The sequence below is a fragment of the Herpailurus yagouaroundi genome, unplaced genomic scaffold, assembly GCF_014898765.1.
Source record: "Herpailurus yagouaroundi ecotype Mexico unplaced genomic scaffold, PumYag 192, whole genome shotgun sequence".
NCBI classification, from domain to species: domain Eukaryota; kingdom Metazoa; phylum Chordata; class Mammalia; order Carnivora; family Felidae; genus Herpailurus; species Herpailurus yagouaroundi.
Window position 1 is genome coordinate 7,886,309 of NW_024412423.1, and position 23,553 is coordinate 7,909,861.

Sequence of the window (23,553 nt, forward strand, 5' to 3'; positions counted from 1 at the left end):
GAAATATATCACAGGATAGGGGTCTTGGGCTCCCATGGCCCCCTTCTCATCTGACAGCCCAATGGAAAGGGGAAATGGGGCTCCAGCCTCTCCCCAGGGGATTAGAGGTAGTTTGCTGACCGTGTCCACTCCCAGTCACACGTGGAAGGAGTGGTGTCAGCTTGCCGTTGGGTAAACGTGTTCAGTTGTGAGGCTGAGGAAGATGGTACGGAGGACAGGTGGCTGTGTGTTGGCTGCATGTGCACAGGCACTCTGGGGACATATGTCACCCTGAAGTGGGTGACACAGCACCCTTTCCCTGCAAACGGGCAAACCCCATGTGTGTTTTCCTGAAGGGGAATATCTGGGAAATTTTACTCAATATGTGGCTGTAGTTTCGGATTATTCTCCAAATTGAAAAGTTTTTGAATGTCAGTGTTTTAGGTTTGAAAATAGCCACAGGGAAAAAAACTACATAATGACCAAGCTCTCTCTCTGAAGGAAGAAGGGTGAGTGGAACTGTGTGCTGGCATCCCCTGGAAAGTTGTCTTTTCAAGAAACCACCTTGGGGCTCCTGGGTGGCTCAGTCAGTTAAGCATCTGACTCTTGATTTTGGCTCAGATCATGATCTCATGGTTCATGAGTTCGAGTCCCGCATGGGGCTCTGTGCTGACAGCATGGAGCCTGCTTGGGATTCTTTGTCTCCCTCTCCCTGCCCCTCTTCTACTCACTCTCTCTCAAAATAAATACATTAACATTCGAAAGAAGGAAGGAAGGAAGGAAGGAAGGAAGGAAGGAAGGAAGGAGCCACCTTGTGCCCCCTTTAACGCAGGAGTTTAACAGCATCCCAATGAAAATGAGATGAAAACAGCCAAAGCATGGTGGGAAGGCAGCAGGACTTGGTGAATGAGTGACCATCAAGCTGAGAGCGGAATCAGCAGTGACCACAAATATGGTAGTGTTGGAACCCAGAGAGGTTAAAACAGAGGGGAAAATAATTGGGTTTGGCAGTGGAGGAACGTTGAGGAATTCAGCTCGGGAAATATCAGATGTTGCCTATTAACTAGAAATACTAGAAATTTATAGAGAAATTGACTCGGCAATTGGAGCGTTTTTCCTTGGCAAATGGAAACTTTCATTAGTTCAGTATTTTATCACTAGGGATCCTGCTCAGTTTTACATGCGGGTTTGCAGTGGAAGAATGCTATAAAGTGTCAGGACTCCGTTTATATGCATTTCAACAGAAAGGAAGCTGCATTCAAGTGCCAGCATATTTACTGCAGCAGACGCTCAGTGTTTTTTGCCTTGTAAATGCTGATCTTAGTGTTTTCATGGGTGGTGCTGGTGCGAATAGGGCTTTGTGTCTGAGGAAGACAGACATAAATGCTCATTCTGAAGTCCTAGGATCCCGTTCTCACCACAGCTGCACAGCTAACCAGCCTAGCGGTGTGATTTGGGGCACGGCTTTCAGCTTCCTCAGGCTGCTTCATTTTTTTTTAATGTTTACTTATTTTTGAGAGAGAGAGACACGGAGAGACAGACAGAGCATGAGCGGGGGAGGGGCACAGAGAGAGGGAGAAACAATCTGAAGTAGGCTCCGGGCTCTGAGCTGTCAACACAGAGCCCGACATGGGGCTAGAACGCACGAACATTGAGATCATGACCTGAGCTGAAGCTGGATGCTTAACCGACTGAGCCACTCAGGTACACCAGGCTGCTTCATTTTCTTTGCTTGTGAAGAAACGTTAGATGATATCAGAGGTCTTGCCATCCCTGAAGTTGTGTGAATTTTAAGAAACAAAAGTGGTGGTTTTTTTCTTTTTGTGTTTTTGGCAGGGGTGGGGGCTCTGAGTAGCATTTTATAAAATTTATACTTAAACCATAGAAACTACATACGATCTGATAGAAAGATCTGCCTTCCCACACTTTTTAAAAAAAAAATTTTTAAACATGTTTGTTTATTTTTGAGACAGAGAGAGACAGAGTGCAAGTGGGGAATGGGCGGAGAGAGACAGCGACACAGAATCTGAAGCAGGCTCCAGGCTCCAGCCATCAGCACAGAGACCGATGCAGGGCTTGAACTCATGAACCAGGAGATCATGACCTGAGTTGAAGTCGGATGCTTGACCGACTGAGCCACCCAGGCCCCCCCCCCCCCCAACCCCGCAACTTATTTTTTCTGCAGCTCTTTTCTGGGGGAGGCTGTGAACGGCAGCAGACCTCATAACAGATCTGAGAAATCTCCTTCCCAGTCCTGTTCTGATGCCAGCGCTGCCCCTTCCCCCACCACAGCTCCAACTCACCCTGTTTCACTTGCCACTTTCCTGGCTTTGAAAGGTGGGTTAGCAGGTGTTCTTTTTATTTTCTAGACACTGACCTATTTATGCTTTCCGTGATACGATATTAAGAGAAAAAAGCCAACAGATTTGGCTCAGGACATACCTGGGTTCACAGGCTGGCACTGCCCTGAGCAGGCATGTTACATTTAGGGAACTCCCTGTCCTCACCTGTGACCTGGACAGCAGGGTGCCCACCTCCTGAGGTTTTGGTGAGGACCGGGTGAACATAGGGAAGACATCACACACACTCGCTGGCATCGAGAGGGTGCCGGACACCGGCGAGATTTTCGCAGACTTGTCTAGGCACAAACCACGGGCTTCTCTGCCGGTGCAAACCTCCTTTGGTGAGAGAGGGTGAGTCCGACCTCCCGCCGTCTCTGCGACAGCATCTGTGCAATGCTTCTGGAGTACCTTCCCAAGCTGGGGCACTCACTCTTCTAGAATAACTCCCGATCAGCCCTGCTTTGCCCATGACTGCTTCCTCCTTGAAGAGGAGAGGAGGGTCAAAGGGAAGCAAGTCAAATTATTTGGGGCCGTGACTTTAGGGAGGCTGCTGAAAGAGTTGAGGTGGCTGGAGGAGGCAGAGGAGAGGAGGTCTGGAGAGGACCTAAGGCGGGGACAGGGTCATCATTCTTCGTGGCAGCCATGGTAGCATATCCCAGGGACTAGGGAGCGTCTTGGAAAGGCCAGAGCATGAAGGTCAAGGTGTTCTGTAGACATTTCCAGTTCTGTCTCTCAGGCTGTAAAATCGGATGAAGGAAACAAATGCAGGTATCTTTTTCATGCAGGCACCAATTTCACGAATGCTCTGGTGATGAATGTGCTGCTGATAAGGATGTGGGTGACTGTCAGGCAATCTTGTTCGCGGGGGTATGTCATGAGCAGTCGATGAAACTAGGCCAGAGATGGTGTGTGCTCCAGAGATTGTTCTGGGAGGGCAGGGCTTGCGACGTCCTGTTGACTGCTGCTTAACCTCTTTAGCTCTGCCAGTCTCTTTGGAAATTGGGATTGCCACCCACTTTCCCTGGGTGTGGGGACAGTGAAATGATTTCAGTGATAGTGCCTTGCTCTGAGATGCCTAGATAGCACAGAGCACATGCATACCCAAGAAGAGAATCTGGTTTTCTACCTGCCACTGTCATGTGGCTGCAGATCTCATAGATGGACCCAGGCTTGCCTAACGATGACTTATTTAGGATCACGGTGAAACTCCAGAGCGCTTCTGTCATCAGCAGTGCCAGGAGCGGGTGACTGCAGGCGTTTGGGTGCTGAGAAGTTTGCTTCAGCTGCAGAGCTGTGCTCACCAGAAAAGATGTCCTGTGCATTCCCTAGCAAAGCTGGATCTGGACAGATTCCTCGGTCCCTGGGCCCCCAGGCAGAGTTTCCAGGGCTGTGTCCTCTCCCTTCCCTGCCTCAGAGCAGGTATCTCTTTTGGTATCTCTTTCAGGCTCCTCTCTGAATTAGTGATGCTCCAGCTTTGGGACACCACCACAGTTGTTGGTCCTTGAATCGACCTTGAGTGGCTTAATTTGCAAGTCCTAAGAAAGCATACAAGAGCTGTATTCATAGCTACAAAGGCAACTGAAAAGAGTTAGATGTTGTTTTCTTAAGTTTATTTATTTATTTATTTATTTATTTATTTATTTATTTAGAGAGAACCAGTGGGAGAAGACAGAGAGAGAGAGAAGGAAAGAATCCCAAGTAGGTTCTGCACTGTCAGCACAGAGCTTGACATGGGGCTCAAACTCACAAAACCCCGAGATCATGACCTGAGCTGAAACCAAGAGCGGGATACATAACCAACTAAGCCACACAGGCGCCCCTTACAGCTTTTTTTTTTTTTAAGTTTATTTATTTTGAGAGAGAGAGAGAGAGAGAGAGAGTGTGTAAGTGGGGGAGGCTGGAGAGAGAGGGGGAGACAGAATCCCAGTCTCCACACCTGTCAGCACAGAGTTCATGTGGGGCTCGATCCCATGAACTGTGAGATCATGACCTGAGTTGAAACCAACAGTCGCATACTCAACCAACGAAGCCACACAGGAGTCCCTTAAAGCTTTTTTTTTTTCTGTAAGTTTGTTTATTTATTTATTTTGAGAGAGAGGAGAGAGCGCAAGTGGGGGAGGGGCAGAGAGAGAGGGAGACTGAGAATCCCAAGCAGGTTTGATATTGTTTTACATAAAGCTGTTTTGTTCCATGAATCTTCCTCATCTTTAGTTCTGTGGTTCTTTCTTCCCAAGTGAAGGAAGTGAGCTGAATATTTTAACTACAGATGCTGGGACTTCTTGAAGCAGCAAACTTTGAATGGATCCGAGCCTATAAGATCAAGGCATTCTGGTCTCAAGGGAGAGAAGAGGGAGGGATGTCTTAAGGATATGCCCCCCTTGTCTAGTTTGTAACCCATCCCGATGTGTTGATTTTATTCTCCATTGCTGGAGAGCTTTCTCCAAAAGCAGAAATTGGCCCTCCCTGACTATGCCTGGAGCATGTGCGACAGGGCCCTGCCGCCATGTTGGCCGCTGTGATTCTGTACGCCTCTTCCTCCAGTCTTCCCTCCCCTTCACGGTGCTGCTTCTCCTCTCCAGCAGTAGTGGACAGAGTGGTTCTTGGCAGCCACGTAGCCATGCAGCTACCACCAAGGTAGTATTTTAAGGAAACATGAGAGAACAGTTCCTCTGTTGAGACGTGGTATTTCTGCTCTTTACAAAAACTGTGTAGCTTGGAATTGCCAATGCGTTAGTGTCTGCAAGGTTGTAGGGATTAGAATCTTTTTAAAAAAATGTTTATTTATTTATTTTGAGAGAGAGTGTGGGAGCAGGGGAGGGGCAGAGAGGGAGGAAGACAGAGAATCCCAAGCAGGCTCCGCACTGTCAGCGCAGAGCCTCACGTGGGTCTCAAACTCCTAAACCATGAGATCATGACTTGAGCTGAAACCAAGAGTTGGATGCTTAACCATCTGAGCCACTGGGTGCCCCCCTAGTGATTAGAATCTTGGACTTCCAAGAGGAATAGTATCTTGGCATCTTCCCTGACTCTTAGTCTCTGATGAAGTGGTCATGGCATTAACGGGCCAGTGAGAATTTGGGGACATAACACAAGGAATGAAGAAGGATGGTTTCTAAGGTGTAAAAGTTCGAACCATCATGAGGTAGTCACATGATAATGTAGGCTATAAAGAAAATAAGTAATGGATAATGTGTTTGTAAATTGGCATTGATTTGGTATCTCTTTCAGGCTCCTCTCCGAATTAGTAGTAGGCATTTGGTTTATAATTCAGGTCAACAATAATGCTCGTTGCTATTTAATCCCTCACTGTACATCCCGTGGTTCTCTTTACGTCCTGATAGGGATTCTGTGAGGTAGATGATGTTATTCTTATTTGAATGAGAATAAAATCGCTCAGAGAGGTGAAGTAACTTGCAATACTATAAAACCAGGAAGTGGCAGGGCATCTGGGTGGCTCAGTCAGTTCAATGTCTGACTTTGGCTCATGCCATGATCTCACAGTTCGTGGGTTCGAGCCCCTCATTGGGCTCTGTGCAGACAGCTCAGAGCCTGGAGCCTGCTTCGGATTCTCTGTCTCCCTCTCTCTCTGCCCCTCTCTCATTCTCACTCTGTCTCTCTCTCTCAAAAATAAACATTAAACAAAACAAAACAAGAAACACCCAGAAAGTGGCATAGCTGGACTGTGAACCAGGCCTAGCAGACTCCAGCATATTTGTCCATTGCATTCCACTTGGCTTCCTTTTTGCTGAGTTTCTGGTAGGCTCAAGACAGTGTTATTGCTATGGAGGATAAAAATAAAATCAAGAAACCTACCGTGTATGGGCACCTGGGTGACTCAGTTAGTTAAGTGACTGACTCTTGATCTTGGCTCAGGTCATGATCTCACAGGTTTGTGAGATGGAGCCCCGCATTGGGGTCTATGCTGACTGTGTGGAGCCTGCTTGGTATTCTCTCTGTCTCTCTGCCCCTCCTACAATCATGCGTGTGCTTGTGTGCACCCTCTCTCTCTCTCTCTTTCCTCTCTCTCTCCAAATAAATTAACTTAGAAAACAAGAGAAAGAAAGAAAGAAAGAAAGAAAGAAAGAAAGAAAGAAAGAAACCTACTGTGTAGTTGGAATAAGACAGGTATGCCCCTAAAGGTAATTCACAGACAACCTGTGATAGGTACCCGGAATGTGTTACCAAGGAAGTTGAACTGAGGTGCCATGGGGGTTAAAGGGAGAGGCTGAGGGGCTCCTGGGTGGCTCAGTCAGTTAAGCCTCCGACTTCGGCCCAGGTCATGATCTCATGGTTTGTGAGTTTGAACCCTACTTCTGGCTCTGTGCTGACAGCTCAGAGCCTGGATCCCGCTTCGGATTCTGTGTCTCCCTCTCTCTCTGCCCCTTCCCTGCTCTCACTCTCTCTCTCTCTCTCTCTCTCTCTCTCTTTCTCAAAAATAAATAAGCATTAAAAAAATAAAAGGGGAGAGGATGAGATCATGCATGCTAGTTGGGATGCTCAAAGTCTTCAATTGAGGCAGTGCACTTGGAATTGGGCCTTGCAGGACTGGTAGAATCTTGCTCAGTGGGGATAGATAAGGGAACAATTTGTGGGTAGTAGCGATTATCAAATGTACAGGGAAATCAATAAGCTTCTAAAGAGACTATTAGATAATATAGATGCATGTATCTTTATATATGTCCATGTGTGTCTTGTGTGTGCCTGGATACAGTCACCCACACATTCTTTATAATGACCTTATATTCTTTTGGGGGCACCTGGGTGGCTCAGTCGGTTAAGCATCTGACTCTTGATTTTGGCTCAGGTCATGATCTCACGGTTCCATGAGCTTGAGCCCTGCGTCCCGCCCACACAGACAATGCAGAGCCTGATTGAGATTCCCTCCCTCTGTCTCTGCCTCTTCCCTGCCTCAAAATAAATAAATAAACTAAAAAAAAAAATCTTAAACAAAAATAAAGACCTTCTATTTTTTCAAAAGCAGAAGACTAATGGTTTTAAGTCACAACATTGTCCAAACTCTGTTCTCCACTTCTACCTAGAACAAGAATATGTCTAAGCAGCAGTTACTATTAATAGACATTCATGTTTATACCGGCCAGGTAGGAATGAACTGGTTTTTTTCTTTTGTGTCATTTTTCTTTTCCCCCCAGGCATCTAACTGCTGCCTTTTTTTTTCTTTCTAAGTATTGGCTCTTCTTTTCTAGCATGTTGAAACGTTAGACTTCCTGTTTCTGCTTGATTTTGAAATTATCTCCTGTTCGCCTATCACAGGTAATCCCTGGGTTTCTGTGTAGACACAGTTTATGGGCCGCCAGTGCAGGCAGCAACCAGTCCCTTCCCATTGTGGATGTGGAGACCTCTCCGGATTCACAATTAAAGGCTCCATAATGCATTCCACTACAGGTGACGAAACCCAGCTCCCAGAATAACAAGCAAGACAGCTTTTAAAGTGACTGCTGTTGACCAGTGTCTTCTGTGCGTTTGTTTGGTAAACGTATGGTGGATTTTTTTTTTTTTTAAAGAATGGTATAAATTCTTTGGAATTATTCTCGGGGGAAGGCTGACTCTTCCTGAAGGCAATACAGTTACCATAGAATCCCTATCAACAGAGTGGCCGTGTATGTTCCTCTGGTCTTTGTGACTACCAAGACGCCGTGAAGCCGTCCTTCTGACCGAGGACGGGGGCGGGAAATGCTGAAACTAGGTGAGTTAAAAGTGCCCTCAGACTAACTTGGTGTAATATGTTGGAATTTGGCAGAATGTTCAGATGACTAAGTAATGTGGTGTTGCTGTCTGCAAGGGAATAACATTTGGTCGCGGCTTTGTAAAGTGGTTGTGTCGAACAAATCACTGCTTTTCTTTTTTCTGCAACTGGGTGTGGGGCCCTGGTGTTGAGCTGATGGAGGTATGAAATAGTGTAGGTGGAAAAAATGGCATCTGAAGTTTGCATGTAGATGGTTTCGTCTGTAAACAAATGAAGGATGGAAATGCTTCAGAAATGGGACTCTGAGAAGGTGGCTTAGCTTTTTCAGTTCAAGTTTCTCCTTGTGCCTTATCCATCTGCTTAACTGCAGGACGTCTCTAGTTCCCAGTGCATTGGCCAGTGATCTGCAAACACATGGGTGTTTATTTCTATTCTCCTGTTGTGTACGTTTGTCAGACTGTTTCTGCAGTCACCATTCTCCCTAACGGCCAATCGACACTTTTACCCAGCATACATATAGGCTCGTGGCCTTTTAAAACATGTCTTAGGCTCATTTTCAGCCATATTTAAAGCTGCTACACGTAGCCTTAATTTGATTTTTGAGATAAATTGCAAGAGTTTTTGAGCATTGAAATAGAGCATTTTAAATAGCCTTTAAAGTTACATACAGATTTACACATTTGTTCAAGTCTGTGCATGATATTTGGTGAAGTCTCTCTAAAATTTTTCTGCTCAAAAGGCTTTCTGGAGCTTACACTGAATACAGAGAAGGAATCAGAAATTGGAAGACATAGGCGGGCATTAGTATATCTAGATTCTTGGCCCATTAATGGAACCTTGGCAGCTGGTGCAATTTCTCAGAGACAGGACTTCTTTTGTACGGAAGTGGTCACCTGCACGTCATTTATGTTAAATGTGCATTTGCCTACCAGATGCCCAGAGCTGTGCGTGTGATTCACTGTCTCCCTTCTCTATATATGCACAGGGGCACAGGCGCATTCTATCAAATATGTAAAAATGGTTTACGTGCCTGTGACAGTATCTCATGGCGTAGATGCAGTTAAGATCAGCACCAGGTTCGGCCAGGAAGGTTTCGCGGACAAAGTGAGTTTTGCGGGGAGTTCCAAAGGGAGGTAAGGAACGCATTTTTGGCAGAAGGAAGAAGCGTACGTGAAGCTTCTAGCGCTGGAGTGATTAAGCCAGATGTATTCCGTGAGTGAGCGTGAACCATATGCGAGCGGGTTGAAAATAACCAGGCTAGTAGGGAAGAGAAGGCAAGGGGTACTTGTGGAGGAGATCTGGAGAGGCTTGTGGGGAGCTGGAGTTGTGTGTATTGCTGGTTTTCACACTTGGATGCCCGCACAAGGCTGGCCATGTCGCCATCTAGTGGAGCCGGTGAAAATGCACCACCACCTCTTGTACCTTCAGGTTGAATTCATCCTGCAGTATCTTAGCAATAGGGAAGCTAAGGAATTTTACATAAAGAATTAGAGAAAGGAGATGGGTGTAACCATGAGCACCCCCCCCCCCCCCATGATACTAGTTTTGATTCTAGAAAATGGAGCTGAATCCCAATATAAAGAATTTCTCACAGACTGTCTGGAGGTCCTGGTGTCACTGAGGGTGCAGGGGGTACCTGGCAGGAAGCAGCATGTGAGAAGTTGTACAGCACAATGAAAGCATACCACATCTGGCCCTGCGTTGGCTTATTTCATGTGGTCATAGAGTCCATCCCAGTACAGCGGTGGCAGAGGAGAGCTCCCTCACCAGAGGCACCACAGACCTTGGGACTGGAGGACACTGTAGAGGGCCATACACCCCCCTCCTCCCTTCCACGCATGTGTGCCTGCATCCATTCAGCAAAACTTCCTGAATCTCTGTAATGTATCAGGCTCTCTTCCAGGTACTGGGAATACACCAGTGAAGGGTGCAGATAGAAACCCCTGCTCTTAAAAAAAGAAAGGAAGAAAGAAAGAAAGAAAGAAAGAGAAAGATAGAAAATAAGGAAATAAAGAAATCCCTTCCCTTGGAATGCTGACACTCTGGTGGGAAAGACAGATGACAAATAAATGAGTAAAATGTATAGTAGGTGGGATACTGTTAAGTGCTAAGATGGGAAGCATTTTTTTAAATCTACAATAGGGGGTAAGGATGGTTGTGCATTTTTGTGGGGTGGCAGGGGTAGAGAGAGGATTTGCAAATGTGTGTCCTCGCCGAGAATGTGGTATTAGTCTCTGCTGAAGGTATCAGGAAGCTAGACCTCTGGCTATCCTGGGAAGAGCATTCCAAGCAGGGGGCAAGCAGATACAAAGGCCCTGAGGTGGGAATGGTCCTGGTGTGCTCCTGAAACACAGCAAGGGGATTGATCGGATGTGCTGGAGACATGGGGAGGGGCAGATAAAGTCGGGCCGTGGGGGCAGTTATAACGCACTGGACTTTCCCCGGACGTGAGGTGAGAAGCCATTCCATCTAGCCTAATCTTCTCATTTGACAAATGAAACTTAGGACACAGAAGTTAGGTCAGGTTCCGTGGCTATCCAGCCTCATGGAGCCAGACGGGGCTGGGATGAACGTGCCTCTTAACCCAGCCTTCTTCCTGCCACCCTGCCTGCCCCTGTGGGGACGTGCGACCACATGCAGGCTGAGGCTTCCGAGTGTAGTGGTCCTGAAGAAGCCAGGTGCTGTGGGCTTTCCCGGGCAGCTCTGTTAGCACCTCCTGGTCCCTCCCTCAGCGCGTCCACGGCAAACACAGAAAGGAGCAGACCTCTTATCTCAGAGGACCCTTCCACCAAATATGCCTTCCTCAGTTTCATAATGGAGAGAAATCCTTGGGGTCTTCCTAGCAGTTCAACCCCGAAACCTACAATCTCAGGAAGGCTCCCTTTGTTCTGGACATAAGTTAATGTAAGATGTCTATAGTCTTACAGTGTTGGATCACAGTTCTCACCATGAGAGTTAGTAAGATTGAATAGTAAAAGTTATTTTAAATGAATTTGAAAATAGGATCTGCCGGTAGGAGAGGTAACCACTGGTTGTCATCAAATGCAGCTGGACCTGGACAGTTTGGCCCAATATTCTTTGCCCTCTGGCTTTGCTGGGAGCCTAGTCAAGCCTTCCCCGCCCATCCCTTCTTCCTGCTCCTTTAGATCTTATGACCCTTGTCCTCTGGATGTGGGCCAAATCCTCTAATCTCACTTTCTGGCGAACATCAGACTAGTGCTAAGTATAGAGAACGACCGTGTTGTCCCCCACAGCGTCTCCTCTCCCTCGTCTCCCACAGCCTGGATCTTGTGGACAGAGTAACAGGAAGTACAGGCACAAGGTCGGTCCCAGCGTGTGAAAAAAACTCACCCACGACTCGCTTGCTCCTTCCTTTCTTCCAAAACAAAGCTCTCAGCATAAGTGATGTGGGGTTTACATCATCTTATTTGGCATGTACATTTATTTGTATAATGCTTTCTTTTATTTATTTTTTTTTTAATTTTTTTTTCAACATTTATTTATTTTTGGGACAGAGAGAGACAGAGCATGAACGGGGGAGGGGCAGAGAGAGAGGGAGACACAGAATCGGAAACAGGCTCCAGGCTCCGAGCCATCAGCCCAGAGCCGGACGCGGGGCTCAAACTCACGGACCGCGAGATCGTGACCTGGCTGAAGTCGGACGCTTAACCGACTGCGCCACCCAGGCGCCCCTCTTTTATTTTTTTTAAGTTTATTCATTTATTTTGAGAGGGAGGAAGGGCAGAGAAAGAGAGAGAGAGAGAGAGAGAGAGAGAGAGAGAGAATCCTAGGCAGGCTCTATGCTGTCGGCACAGAGCCCAATGAGGGGCTTGAACTCACCAATTGCAAGATTCCTGAGCTGAAACCAGGAGTCTGAAGCTTAACCCACTGAGCCATCCAGTCACCCCTTTGAATAATACTTCCTCTCATTTCCTCCTTCCCTCTCCTCCCTTCCTTCCTTAGTTTCTTTCTGCCAACAGAGGTACTTTCCATATGTTCATTTGCCTATGTTCTTTTTCTTTTTCTTTTCTTTTTTCATGTTTATTTTTGAGAGAGAGAGAGAGAGAGAGAGAGAGAGAGAGAGAGAGAAAGCACAAGCTCTGGGGGAGGGGCAAAGAGAGAGGGAGATAGAAGGTCCGAAGCCAGCTCCAGGCTCTCAGCACAGAGCCCCCACGGGGGGCTCAGACTCATGAACCATGAGATCATGACCTGAGCCGAAGTTGGTTGCTCAACCAAATGAGCCACCTAGGCACCCCAGCCTATGTTATTTTTAAATGAGCTCTGAAATCCCACTACCTCCAACTATTAGGATCAGTAGTTAAGTTCTTTGTTTCTCCCTGGAGCCTGAGAGCACGGTTCCCTGGGGTCTTTTGGTTTGGGATCTTTAGGAGAGTGGGTACTCCTGGGGGTGCTTTTTCCTTTTCCTACCTTGCAAGTCTTTCTCTTTTTGCCCTTCAGAAAGGCAGCCATCCCTTGTGGCAAGGATGTTCCCATATCGGGTTCATCAGGAGGCCCCATCAGGGATGGTGGGGCAGCGCCATACTGGGAGTGGAGGTGGGAACCTCAAGGACCCAGGTCCTGCCTCTCTGACCCTCTTCCCTGTGTATGTCACTGAGGTTTCTCAGCATCCCCCACCTTGGGCCTCTGCACTTGGCCACCACTGCCATCAGACAGGCGAGACTTGGCTCTGCCGGAGAGAGAGGGTTCCAGGCTGTCCCCTGGCCTTTGTTAGGCAGCCAACTTGAGGAAATGAGGGAGGAAGTGATGGTTACCTGTGTATTCTGGGGCTGCTTTACCCACTGTCCTTTAGGGGCTGGACATGTGTTAAAGCCAGAGGCAAGATTAGAAGTCCTCAAGCATGCTCCTCATTTGCCTTCCAGAATATTCTATCAGTGATGGCTCTTATTGTACACGAGAGAGAAACCCCAGTTTAGATTGGCTCAGACAAAACAGAATTTTTTATTAGCTTACATAACTGGAACAAGATTTGGTTTAGCCGCTCAGTGATGTCAAGAACTCATTTCCTTTCCAATTTGCCTTCTGTGGTGAGTTTCATCCTCAGCCAGCTCCTCTCATGATGGTTAAATGTCTGTAGCAATCCTAACTTTGTGCATACAGCACACCATCCAGGAGGAGAGACAGAATTGGCTCTGGCAGCTCTAACGGAGGAACAAGTGGCCTTTTCCAGAAGCCCCCAGCAAATTTCTCATGTGTCCTTGTCTAATCGTAAGCCAGTTTATTGGCTGTAGAATGTGGTGTTGAGTGGCTTAGGTTTGTGTTGCCTAAACCAGTCACTCTATGGCAAGGGGGATAGGATTACCGGGGCAGAGTTAAAATGGTCAGGGCTGAACATGAGAGGTGAGGCTGGGGTCATTTTCTCCTTCAGACAGCAGCCTGTGGGGATGGAAGTGATGCCAGTGGGCCACAGTGTCTACTAAACAGACTTCCTTTCAGGGTGGTTTTATTTCCTCCCTGTTGTTTCTTACTTGGTGACTGGCTATGGTATAATACAGTGAATGGAGCCCGGCATATTGGATTATCAGCACCCCCTGAGCCCATGACAAGGACATAGGTGCTATCAGGGAGACCTGGGACGTACTCTCTATGAAGCACAACAGCCCTGCAGATCAGACAGGGAAATTCTCAGAGGACGATAAAGCATCCCTAAGGTATCATAGACCTGGTCTGGTAAGCCTTGAACACTGAGAGTAAGAACTAGAGAAAATTAATTACAGGCAGGCCTTTAATCTATGGTAATTATGTGTCCCTGTAATAATTGAAGTCCAGTATAATTTTTCTTTTAAAACACTGCAATAAGGCCATATTTTCCTGTAAAGAATACCTTTACATTTTATTTTTTTTTTTTAATTTTTTTTTAATGTTTATTTTATTTTTGAGACAGGGAGAGACAGCATGAACAGGGGAGGGTCAGAGAGAGAGGGAGACACAGAATCAGAAACAGGCTCCAGGCTCTGAGCCATCAGCCCAGAGCCTGATGCGGGGCTCGAACTCACGGACCACGAGATCATGACCTGGCTGAAGTCGGACGCTTAACCGACTGCGCCACCCAGGCGCCCCATGAATACCTTTACATTTTAAAGATAGGAGCTTAACTGCCATATTTGGTTATTTTATCTATTTTATTTTTGAGAGAGAGAGAGAATTAGAGAGCGTGGTACAAGCAGGTCAGGTCAGGGGCAGAGGGAGAACAAGAATCTTAAGCAGGTTCCATGTTCAGCACAGAGCCTGATGTGGGGCTCAATCCCACGACCATGAGATCATGACCTGAGCCAAAATTAAGAGTTGGATGTTTAACCGACTGAGCCACCCAAGCACCCCAAGTCTGACAGATGTCTTAAATAGCTACCAAGAAGCTCGACTGACTGAGGGCTGGGTGCAAACCTGTTGTACTGTCAGGTTCTTTGAAAAACACAAGTGTCTCTTACGGCCGGTGGATGACTCACAACTAAGCCTAAATGAATTCACTGGGTGTTGGTAGTTGGAGCCAAACTTGGTGTTGGTAGTTGGATACCACAGATACTATAGCATGGCCACAGCTCACTGAATAGATGGCTTGTTTCCTTTGCCAAGCCAGCCTTGGATACTGGCTGCCAGGCTCGTGTTGTGTCACATCTAGACGTCAGGGGTTTTGTAGGAGCAGATCAGACGAGGCAATATCAGACAGTTAGTGCTGACAGATTCTTCTGTTAAAAAGTGGTTTCAGATCCATGGTCACATGGCTTATCTTGGGACTGGTGAGCCCCACGGTGTTTTTGGCCTCCTGTTTTGTTAAGAGTCTGATTACAAGTGGTATTGCACACTGTTGTGGTTTATCGGTTTTTAGGGCTCTTTTTGCTCAATTACCCTGAAATGGTGAAGTCTGGAGCTCTACCTTGATAGGACAGAGGCTGTTTGGTTAGTTTTGATATCAGTCTGTGTGAACCAGTGGTCCCAAACTCAAATGTCTACAAGAACCAGGTAAGAAATATGAACGTGGAAATACAGCTTTCTGTGAACAATTGGAAGTCATGAGACCTGGGGCCTATCTTGGAGAGAACGGGTCTTGTCTCAAGGCCTTGAAGTTCAGATGCAAAATGAACCTTATCTGGTCCAAGAAAACCCTGTGGGGCTGGATCTAATCCTAAGGCTACCAGTTTGTGATTCTTGGGCTATGAATCCCCTAACTTCAGCTGTCATTGACGTGTTTGCTCAGCTTCAGAGAGGTCACATTTTCTGGATATCAGCCCTTTGTAATTTGGTTAAGTAGATTTTAGCTCTTTCCCTTAGTTATGAGACTATCACTGGGATAAGTGGGCCACCCTAACTTTTACTCACAAATTGGAAATACTTCAAAAGAAATCACATCCTCATGAATATCAGTCCTTTGGTGCAGGGCCTTTGGAGGCTGAATCAACTTAGAGAAGCAACTCGTTCAAAACAGCTCTGAGTATTTTACATCATTAGAACGCTTTGCGTCACTAAAAATAAGGGCCCGCCAAGCATTTGAAACTCACACTCTTGCGTTGCAAGATGTCTGCTCCATATATTCATTCCTCTTTGCCTTTTCTCTGAGTTAAGCTGGCTTGGGTTTAGGGACCAGAGTGGTTTCTGGACCGGAACAAGCTCGTGTTCACTCTTTCCCTCCCCTTCCAGGCCTCCCCACACTCTTCATTTCTGTCTCCCTGCTTCCCCCCACTGCTTCCCCATCCCCACCGTGAAGGAACAAAGAAACCAGTGAATTCATTTAGGCTTAGTTGTGAGTCATCCACCGGCCTTAAGAGACACTTGTGTTTTTCAAAGAACCTGACATTACAACAGCAAATAGGACAAATTTTAGCCAAACGTCTGCTTCTCTCTAATGAGACCGTTTGTTGTTAACTGGATAATTTGGGGCTGGGGAGCCTCCCAGGCACCCCAGAGATAACACCTCCTGCAGCCTCGCTTCGGCTAAGATCTGCTGGACCAGCACCAGCCACTGAGCATGGAGGTGGGTGTTCCACTTTATCCTTCTTTATTTACATCATTCAAACTCCTGTCAGTGCCCGTGAAAATTCCTGCAAATGTGTTTTTGTAAGGGATGGCTGGTACCCAGCTTCCCTGTGTCTGGCCAGTGGGAGAGATATAGGGATTTAAATATTCCTTCAGCAAAGCCACTCAGTGAACACTGTGCTAAAATTGTGCTCTTTTGGGGCACCTGGGTGGCTCAGTCAGTTAAGCGTCTGACTTTGGCTCAGGTCATGATCTCGCGGTTCACGAGTTCCAGCTCAGCGCCTGGAGCCTGCTTCGGATTCTGTGTCTCCCTCTCTCTCTGCCCCTTGCCCGGCTCGCACTCTCTTTCTGTCTCTCAAAAATGAATAAACGTTAAAAAAATTTTCTTTAACTGCTCTTTTGATAGTGCTTTCTCCCCAGAGTACTGTCTCAACTTATTCCTTTTAGTGAGACTTCATAGAGGAATAGTCCCCAATTCTTCCTCTACTTCTTAACAGCAATTTATTCCTGAACCCCTTACAATTTGGCTTCTGTCTCTACTCACGTTACATCACCAGGAACCATTCTTCCTTCTTTTTCTTGCTCACTTCCCAGTCCTTGACTGATACCTTGACCCCCAAGTTTTACCTCAGGCATCACTTCTTTCAGAAAGCCTTCCTTGATTGACTTCCTCCTCCAGGACTGATTTATGTACTTGTCCTACGAGCTTTTCGTAGCACCCCATACTTTCCTGCTTTTGCATTTATACTATATTTTAATTAGTGCCTTCCCCCTCCCCTTACTGTAGGCTCTGTGAGGATAGGCACCGTGGTTGTTTTATTTACGCCATTTGCCTTGTAAATGTTCAGTGAATGTTTGCAGATGGAAGAACTGTATAAATGAAGACAGCGTCTGAACACTGCCATCTGTGGCTTCCTCCAAAGCAGGCAGTGAACCCTGGTGTCCTCCATCAACCTTTGGTTCTCTCCTGGTCCCTTGGACCTCCACGTAGTAGATGCAGAGGGATTGTTAGAGGCTGTCCATAAAAGTGACATCTGACTCTGAGGAAGAAGACAGGTGTCAGGAAATCCTGACCATTTATATGCAGCTGCTTCATGACCAGGCAGTAACTCTGTATTGCTCATATTGAAGACATGATGGCTACCTGTTGATGACACCAAGGGAGCAGATGAGTTTTGAGGGTTCTGACCCCTAACAGAAGAGGACACATTGCTTAGGGATCCAGGCAAACGGGCGGTAATGATTTTATCATGACCATGGGGCGGGGTGGCGGGGAATCTTGAATATCTGTTCGGAGAGAAACATAAACTAATGGTTCGGGGAGCTGATAAGTATGATACTACTGATAAGTAGGCAGTACTGTACTTTCAGGACCATTTAAGGAATTTTCCAGATAATTTTAACTCTATGCAATTGTGCCTTACTGATTTTAGGACCCATCTTCCCTCCTCTTACTTCTGAAAACATGACTCTGCTATGTTGACAGCATTACGTCTGCTCTGTAGATGTCTATGTTGCAAAGGGCTTTCTAGAGCCTTTAGGAACGATGTGAAATCTTGATCACATGCATCTTCTTGTGTGCCTTGAAACTGGATGGGAACCGTTGCTGTGGGTGGAAGGACGATGAAAAAGGACAACTTTATTAGGCAGGATTTAGTGAGCAAAACAGTAGGTTCATATCTCTATTACAGAATTGTGTGATCAGTCTGCTTTGTAAAAAAAAAAAAACCCACAATAATAATATAATAGTACTGTTCTATAGCCTTTTAGTGGAGAGGAGATATTCAATGCAGTCTGTTTTAGAAGTATCTTCATCAGGGGCGCCTGGGTGGCGCAGTCGGTTAAGCGTCCGACTTCAGCCAGGTCACGATCTCGCGGTCCGTGAGTTCGAGCCCCGCGTCGGGCTCTGGGCTGATGGCTCAGAGCCTGGAGCCTGTTTCCGATTCTGTGTCTCCCTCTCTCTCTGCCCCTCGCCCGTTCATGCTCTGTCTCTCTCTGTCCCAAAAATAAATAAATGTTGGAAAAAAAAAATTAAAAAAAAAAAAATATCTTCATCAAAATCTCTGGCTTTTTCGAAGCAGAAGCACTTCCCGGAAGAGCCCTGGTCACATGGGAAACTGACTTGACAGAAAACACACAAGCATATCCCCACATTGGTTGCCCTGCTCAGACCTCAGGTTCAGAGTCGTGAAATGGAACTCCTCTCCTTCCCCCTTGCCACGCCTCTTCCTCTCTGGACTCCCCCTCTTCTATTGTCCCACTCCCTCTTCCGCCAAGTGAGCCGGGCTCAGAGCCTCCCAGTCAGCTTTGCCGTCTGTCCTCTCTTTCTGCTCTGACCCCCTCTTCTGTTGCAGCATATGGTATGCTTGTGTTATGATAAAATTGTGGGTGCTCTGCTCAGTCAGAGACACTATAGCATAGAAAAAAGTAGCATAGAATGAGGGCAGAGGACCCACATTCTAGTCTCAGTTCATGCTCAGTCCTAGCTAAGTGACCTTGGTCCAGCCACTTCATTTCTCTGAGCATCTGTATCCTTGTCAGAAGCAGATGGAACCAGTAATACCCAAGATTCCTTCCTTATAGGATTGTTCTGAGGGTCAGCGGCCATGTATGCAAAAACATTTCAAGAACTAGAAAACACCATGTTGCTGAGGTGTGGTAAGACTGAGATATGTTCTGCAATGTGCCTAAGTACATAATACTTAGCCTGTAGCAGGTGCCTGACAAATTATACTTGGTAACTGAGACACAAATTTTTTTTCAGTTTATATATTTATTGAGAGAGAGAGAAAGAGAGCACAAGCAGGGGAGGGGAGAGAAATGGAGAGACAGAATCCTGAGCAGGTTCAAAGCCATCAGCACAGAGCCTGATGCAGGGTTCCAACTCATGAGCTGTGAGATCATGACCTGAGCCAAGGTCAAGAGTCCGACGCATAACCAACTGTGCCACCCAGGTGCCCCCAAACTCGATAATATTAAGACAGCAGAATTTAAACATGTATATCATTTGGTTCTAAACTGGGCTGCCTTGTTCAGAATTGGGGCGATGGCCAAGTGGAATATTGTTTCCTTCCTCTGGTCCAGATAACAGGATATTCGGGACACCAAAGGTTCTGCCTTTTCATTTCACAGGTCAGTCTCATCCCTTAAGAAAACAGATGGCAAAATTAAGTACATATTGTGCAACAGTGGATCCCAGACTGGCTTTAGAACAGCATATTATAAACGCAAACAGCCTCTGAGGGGAAGCGCGCTTCGTTCCTGAGAGACCGGCTTAATAGAACGTTTATTGCCCAAGAGAAGTTCATGCGTTGAGTAGAGAGGTGCCTGGGATTCCCATCTGGGATTTATTAGTATATACATTCAGGGGGCCCAGTGCCGGATGTTAGTTCTTAACCTAAAGGAAACAAAACTCCCATTCTGAGGCTGGCCAGGTTGCCTCTCTTTGAAAGTGGGCAGCTGCTGCTGGTACCTCTCTGGCCCTGGAAATCCCACCAACTGAAATGGAATGGTGTCCAATCCATCTTATTAATGGTTCCTAGGACAAACACATTGGGCTTGATAGGTGACTGGTAAGGAAGGCTGCCTCTGCGAAGACCAGCATGACCCATTATTTGCAGCTTAAACTCCAGTGGCTTCTACTGGGGGTGTTTGCCTCTGCTCCTCACGCTGTTTATGGGGATGTTAAAAGGAAGTGCGTCCATTCTCTGCATGTTGTAAAACAGAAGGTTTGCAGCTGTCAGAGTTATTTTCCCCTTGGCTCTTTATCTGATGGCCTTTTTTGTAAACCTGATAGATTTATGGATCGTTTCAAATTCCCGGCACCGGCTCTTCAGATGTAATGCAAATTTTCTTTTCTTGTTTCTTTCTTTGAAGATAACAGATATTTACGTACACATTTCTTCGTGATGTACCTCTGAGGCAAGGGGAAATTAAAATTGTCCTTACGTGTTGTCATAATTCAATATTATGAAATGATTAAATGATTATTAGTGATATCGTGCCTTCCAAGCGTCTGTGTTCTGCTCTCTGGAAAGGAGGGGGAGAAAAAACCCTCGAGGTATAATCTTGTGTTTTAAATAGCTTACAAATCTGGCTCAGAAGACAACTAACATCAAGATTATCAACTTTAGGGGCGCCTGGGTGGCTCAGTCAGTTAAGCATCCGGTTTCTGCTCAGTCATGATCTCGAGGTTCATGAGTTCAAACCTTGAGTCAGGCTCTCTACTGTCAGTGCAGAGCCAGCTTCGAATCTTCTGTCCCCTCTCTTTCTCTCCGCCCCTCCCCCTGCTTACTCTCACTTTCTCTCCCTCAAAAACAAACAAAAAAACAAACAAACATTGAAAAAAAAGATTATCCACTTTATAATAGAAGTTCACTCTGGAAGCATAAGTTCACGGTAAACTTCAGTAGGCTTTATGGAGGAACTGAGACCAGAGCAGGGTTTGGGGACGGGTTTAAAAAAAAAAAAGGGATGTAACATAGCAGAGAGCAGCTGCTCCCACAAGGTGGCTTGTGGTTGCACAAAGTGTTATGGTTCGCTGTAATAGTTGTTTCCAGTAATTTCCAGTTAGTGAAAACAAGTGTCAGAGTTTCTGAATGAGTCCTTCTCAAGTCATTCATATCTGCTTGGGGGGAAGCAGGGGGGTGCACATTCGTGGTTCGGCCCCAGTGCTGTCATTCAGCCGTACTTCACTGCCTTTGCTTGCTTTGGAAGAGAGAGGTGGGTGTTCAGCTGGCATCCCGGGTGCCTTCGCCTACAGCCTGCTTATCTCTGTGTCTCCATGTGGGTGTGGGGGGCTGAGGTGGCCAGGTACTTGTGGCAGTAGAGGTTGTTGTATTTCCAACCTCTGGACATTTGAAGTTTCTATGCCTGGTCTCATTTAAGGGAAATCAGCTTGAAATCTGTTCGATTATACTAGCTGGACATGATAGTTGGACCCACCACTGTAGGAATGGAGGGAAAAAAGGCCTATTCAGGAAACGTTCTGATGATGGGACTTAGTGAGATTAGAAATAAAGGGAGACAGAGCAGCCTAAGTCAGAGGCCATCATAGGATTCTAGCCACCATTGCCTAAGTGAGAAATAATTTAATATCATGAAGAAGATCAAGATGGTGTGTGTGTGTGTGTGTGTGTGTGTGTGTGTGTGATGGTGGTGGGGGTTGTTGGTGGGGTCTATCTTTGCCTTCAGATGGACGGATGCTCCTGGACAGGGTGAGCCTAAGGAGCCATCCACGCAGACAAGCCCTCATGGCAGCTGCAAACATGTGGGCTGGAGCAAAGTTTCCCAACATGCTTCACTCTTAGTGCCTCTAGTTTTTTCATATCATTTTCTTGGACACAAGGAACACCTAACCATTTCATTTCTTAAGTGCTTAAGTCTAATAACTTAATGCATATTTCTGTGCTAATAATTTTGTAGCTATGTGGAAGATAGAATATGTATAAGTCGAAAGATAAAAAATAATGTTTTGGCAGTGCCTGGGTGGCTCAGTCTATTGAGCATCCAACTCTTGATTTTGGCTCAGGCCATGCTCTCATGGTCATGAGATCGAGCCCTGCATCGGGCTCCACACTGAGTTTGGAGCCTGCTTGGGATTCTCTCTGTCTCTCTCTCTCAATCTGCCCCTCCCCCCCCCCGCACACACACTCCCTCTTTGAAAATAAATAAACATTTTTAAAAAATAATGTTTTTCTTTCATTCTTCATTAGTTACTAATGGAATGTGTATACCTGTTGGGCCTTGCATGGTTCAGACAAGGCCCAGTTGGGAGACATGATGATTTGAACAGGAAAGCTTAGCATAAATAAATACAAATTACCAATATAGTAGGCAGCTCCTCCTTACACATAGGCAGCTCCTATGTGTAATAAGGGAATAGCATTCAGTCTTAAAAAAGGAAGGATATTCTGACACAAGCTATAACATGGGTGCACCTTTGGGACATTATGTCAAGTAAAATAGGCCAATCACAAAAAAAGACAAATACTCTGTAAGTTCACTTGTATGAAACATCTACAGTAGTGGGATCAGAGACAGAAAGTAGAATGGTGGTTGCTGGGGACTGAGCGGGGAGGAGAATGGAAAGTCAGTGTTTAATGGGTACAGACTTTGGGTTTTGCAAGATGAAGGGTTCTGTAGATGGATGATGGTAAGGATTGCACAACGATGTAACTGTACTTTGTACAGTTGAACTATACACTTAAGAATGAGGAAGATGGCAAATTTTACGTGATGTGTATTTTACTGCAATTAAAACCAATAATAAAAAAGAAAACAACTTAAATAATATATATATTTTAAGTTTATTTATTTTGAGAGAGACAGAGGGCAAGTGGGGGAGGAGCAGAGACAGAGGGAGACAGAGAATCCCAAGCAGGCTCCACACTGCCCACGCAGAGCCAGATGTGGGGCTTGAACTCAGTGAAACAATGAGATCACATCCTGAGCCAAAACCAAGATTCAGATGCTTAACCAACTGAGCCAGTATAAGAAATATTAAGTTTGATGAGGATAGGCTATCTACCAACTAAAGTCAATTGTAAAAAATGGAGGAATAGCTAATATAAGGAGCGACCACTTACCATGGGTTCAAGATAGAGCACCACCCTTGAGCTTCCCCATCTTCTATGTCACACCTTGAGGTTGGCTAGCCATGGCTCCTTGGATGGGAGAGAAGTCCCTGTAGTGTTGTGCTGATAGAACTTGCTGGAAATCTACCCACTAGAAAGGAAATCTGTTTATGTGGGGAGGCTTTTCACAAGAGCACACTGGAACCAGGAAGGAAAAGTTTTTCTTCCCGTAAATTCTCTGCAGTGCACCCTACCGAGAAAGCTAAGAATTGTATTAGCTGGCAAAAGAAAAAAAGTGTTTATGGGGCGCCTGGGTGACTCGGTTAAATGTCTGACTTCGGCTCAGGTGATGATCTCACAGTTCGTGGGTTTGAGCCCCGCATCAGGCTCTGTGCTGACAGCTCAGAGCCTGGAGCCTGCTTCAGACTCTGTGTCTCCTTCTCTCCCTGCCCCTCCCCTGCTTGCAGTCTGCTTCTCTCTCTCAAAAATAAATAAATGTAAAAAAAAAAAAAGAAAGAAAAAAGAAAAAAAAGTGTTCAAAGTCCTGTCTTTATTTTCTCAGAGCAGGTGATGAAGGGTGAATTTGGGGCTGTCAGGCAATAAACTGAGCCCTGGCCACCTCACAGCTTCTCAAATCTTGAAATCAGATTGGATCCCACTACCCTAATTTCCTGTCTTATGTACTTTTTCGTATAATACTTGCTTTTTATCACAGCAACTGCCAACAACCTAGCTTTTCAGAGAAATGATGTCATTAAAAGAAATGTAGCACAGTCTAATGTTACACTGCAAACTTGCCTGAAGTAGTTCATACAGTTTCTGAGAGATGTTGAATGACGCTTTGTTTTCCTCAAAAATTTAAAATATCCTGCAACAGCCCCATGAGCTTGCTGTAGTGCCATCAGCAGCATAACACACAATTTGGGGACCTCAGGGCCAGAACTATGAGTCTGTTTCAGGGCAC

The 23,553-nt window shown here is 46.0% G+C and overlaps 1 protein-coding gene across 2 annotated transcripts in view; it reads left to right on the forward strand.

Annotated features, from left to right (window-relative positions):
* TNFAIP8 (TNF alpha induced protein 8) overlaps window positions 1-23,553 on the forward strand; it is a 134,449-nt gene that overhangs the window by 62,294 nt on the left and 48,602 nt on the right. Inside the window, exon 1 of one of the 2 annotated variants that reach the window (XM_040444301.1) lies at window positions 7,693-8,025. The exons of the other annotated variant lie outside the window; for it this stretch is intronic. Coding sequence (XP_040300235.1) covers window positions 8,013-8,025 — 13 coding nt within the window. The 5' untranslated portion in view covers window positions 7,693-8,012. Of the gene's footprint in view, window positions 1-7,692; window positions 8,026-23,553 lie in introns of those variants that run through there. 2 annotated transcript variants of the gene reach the window in all.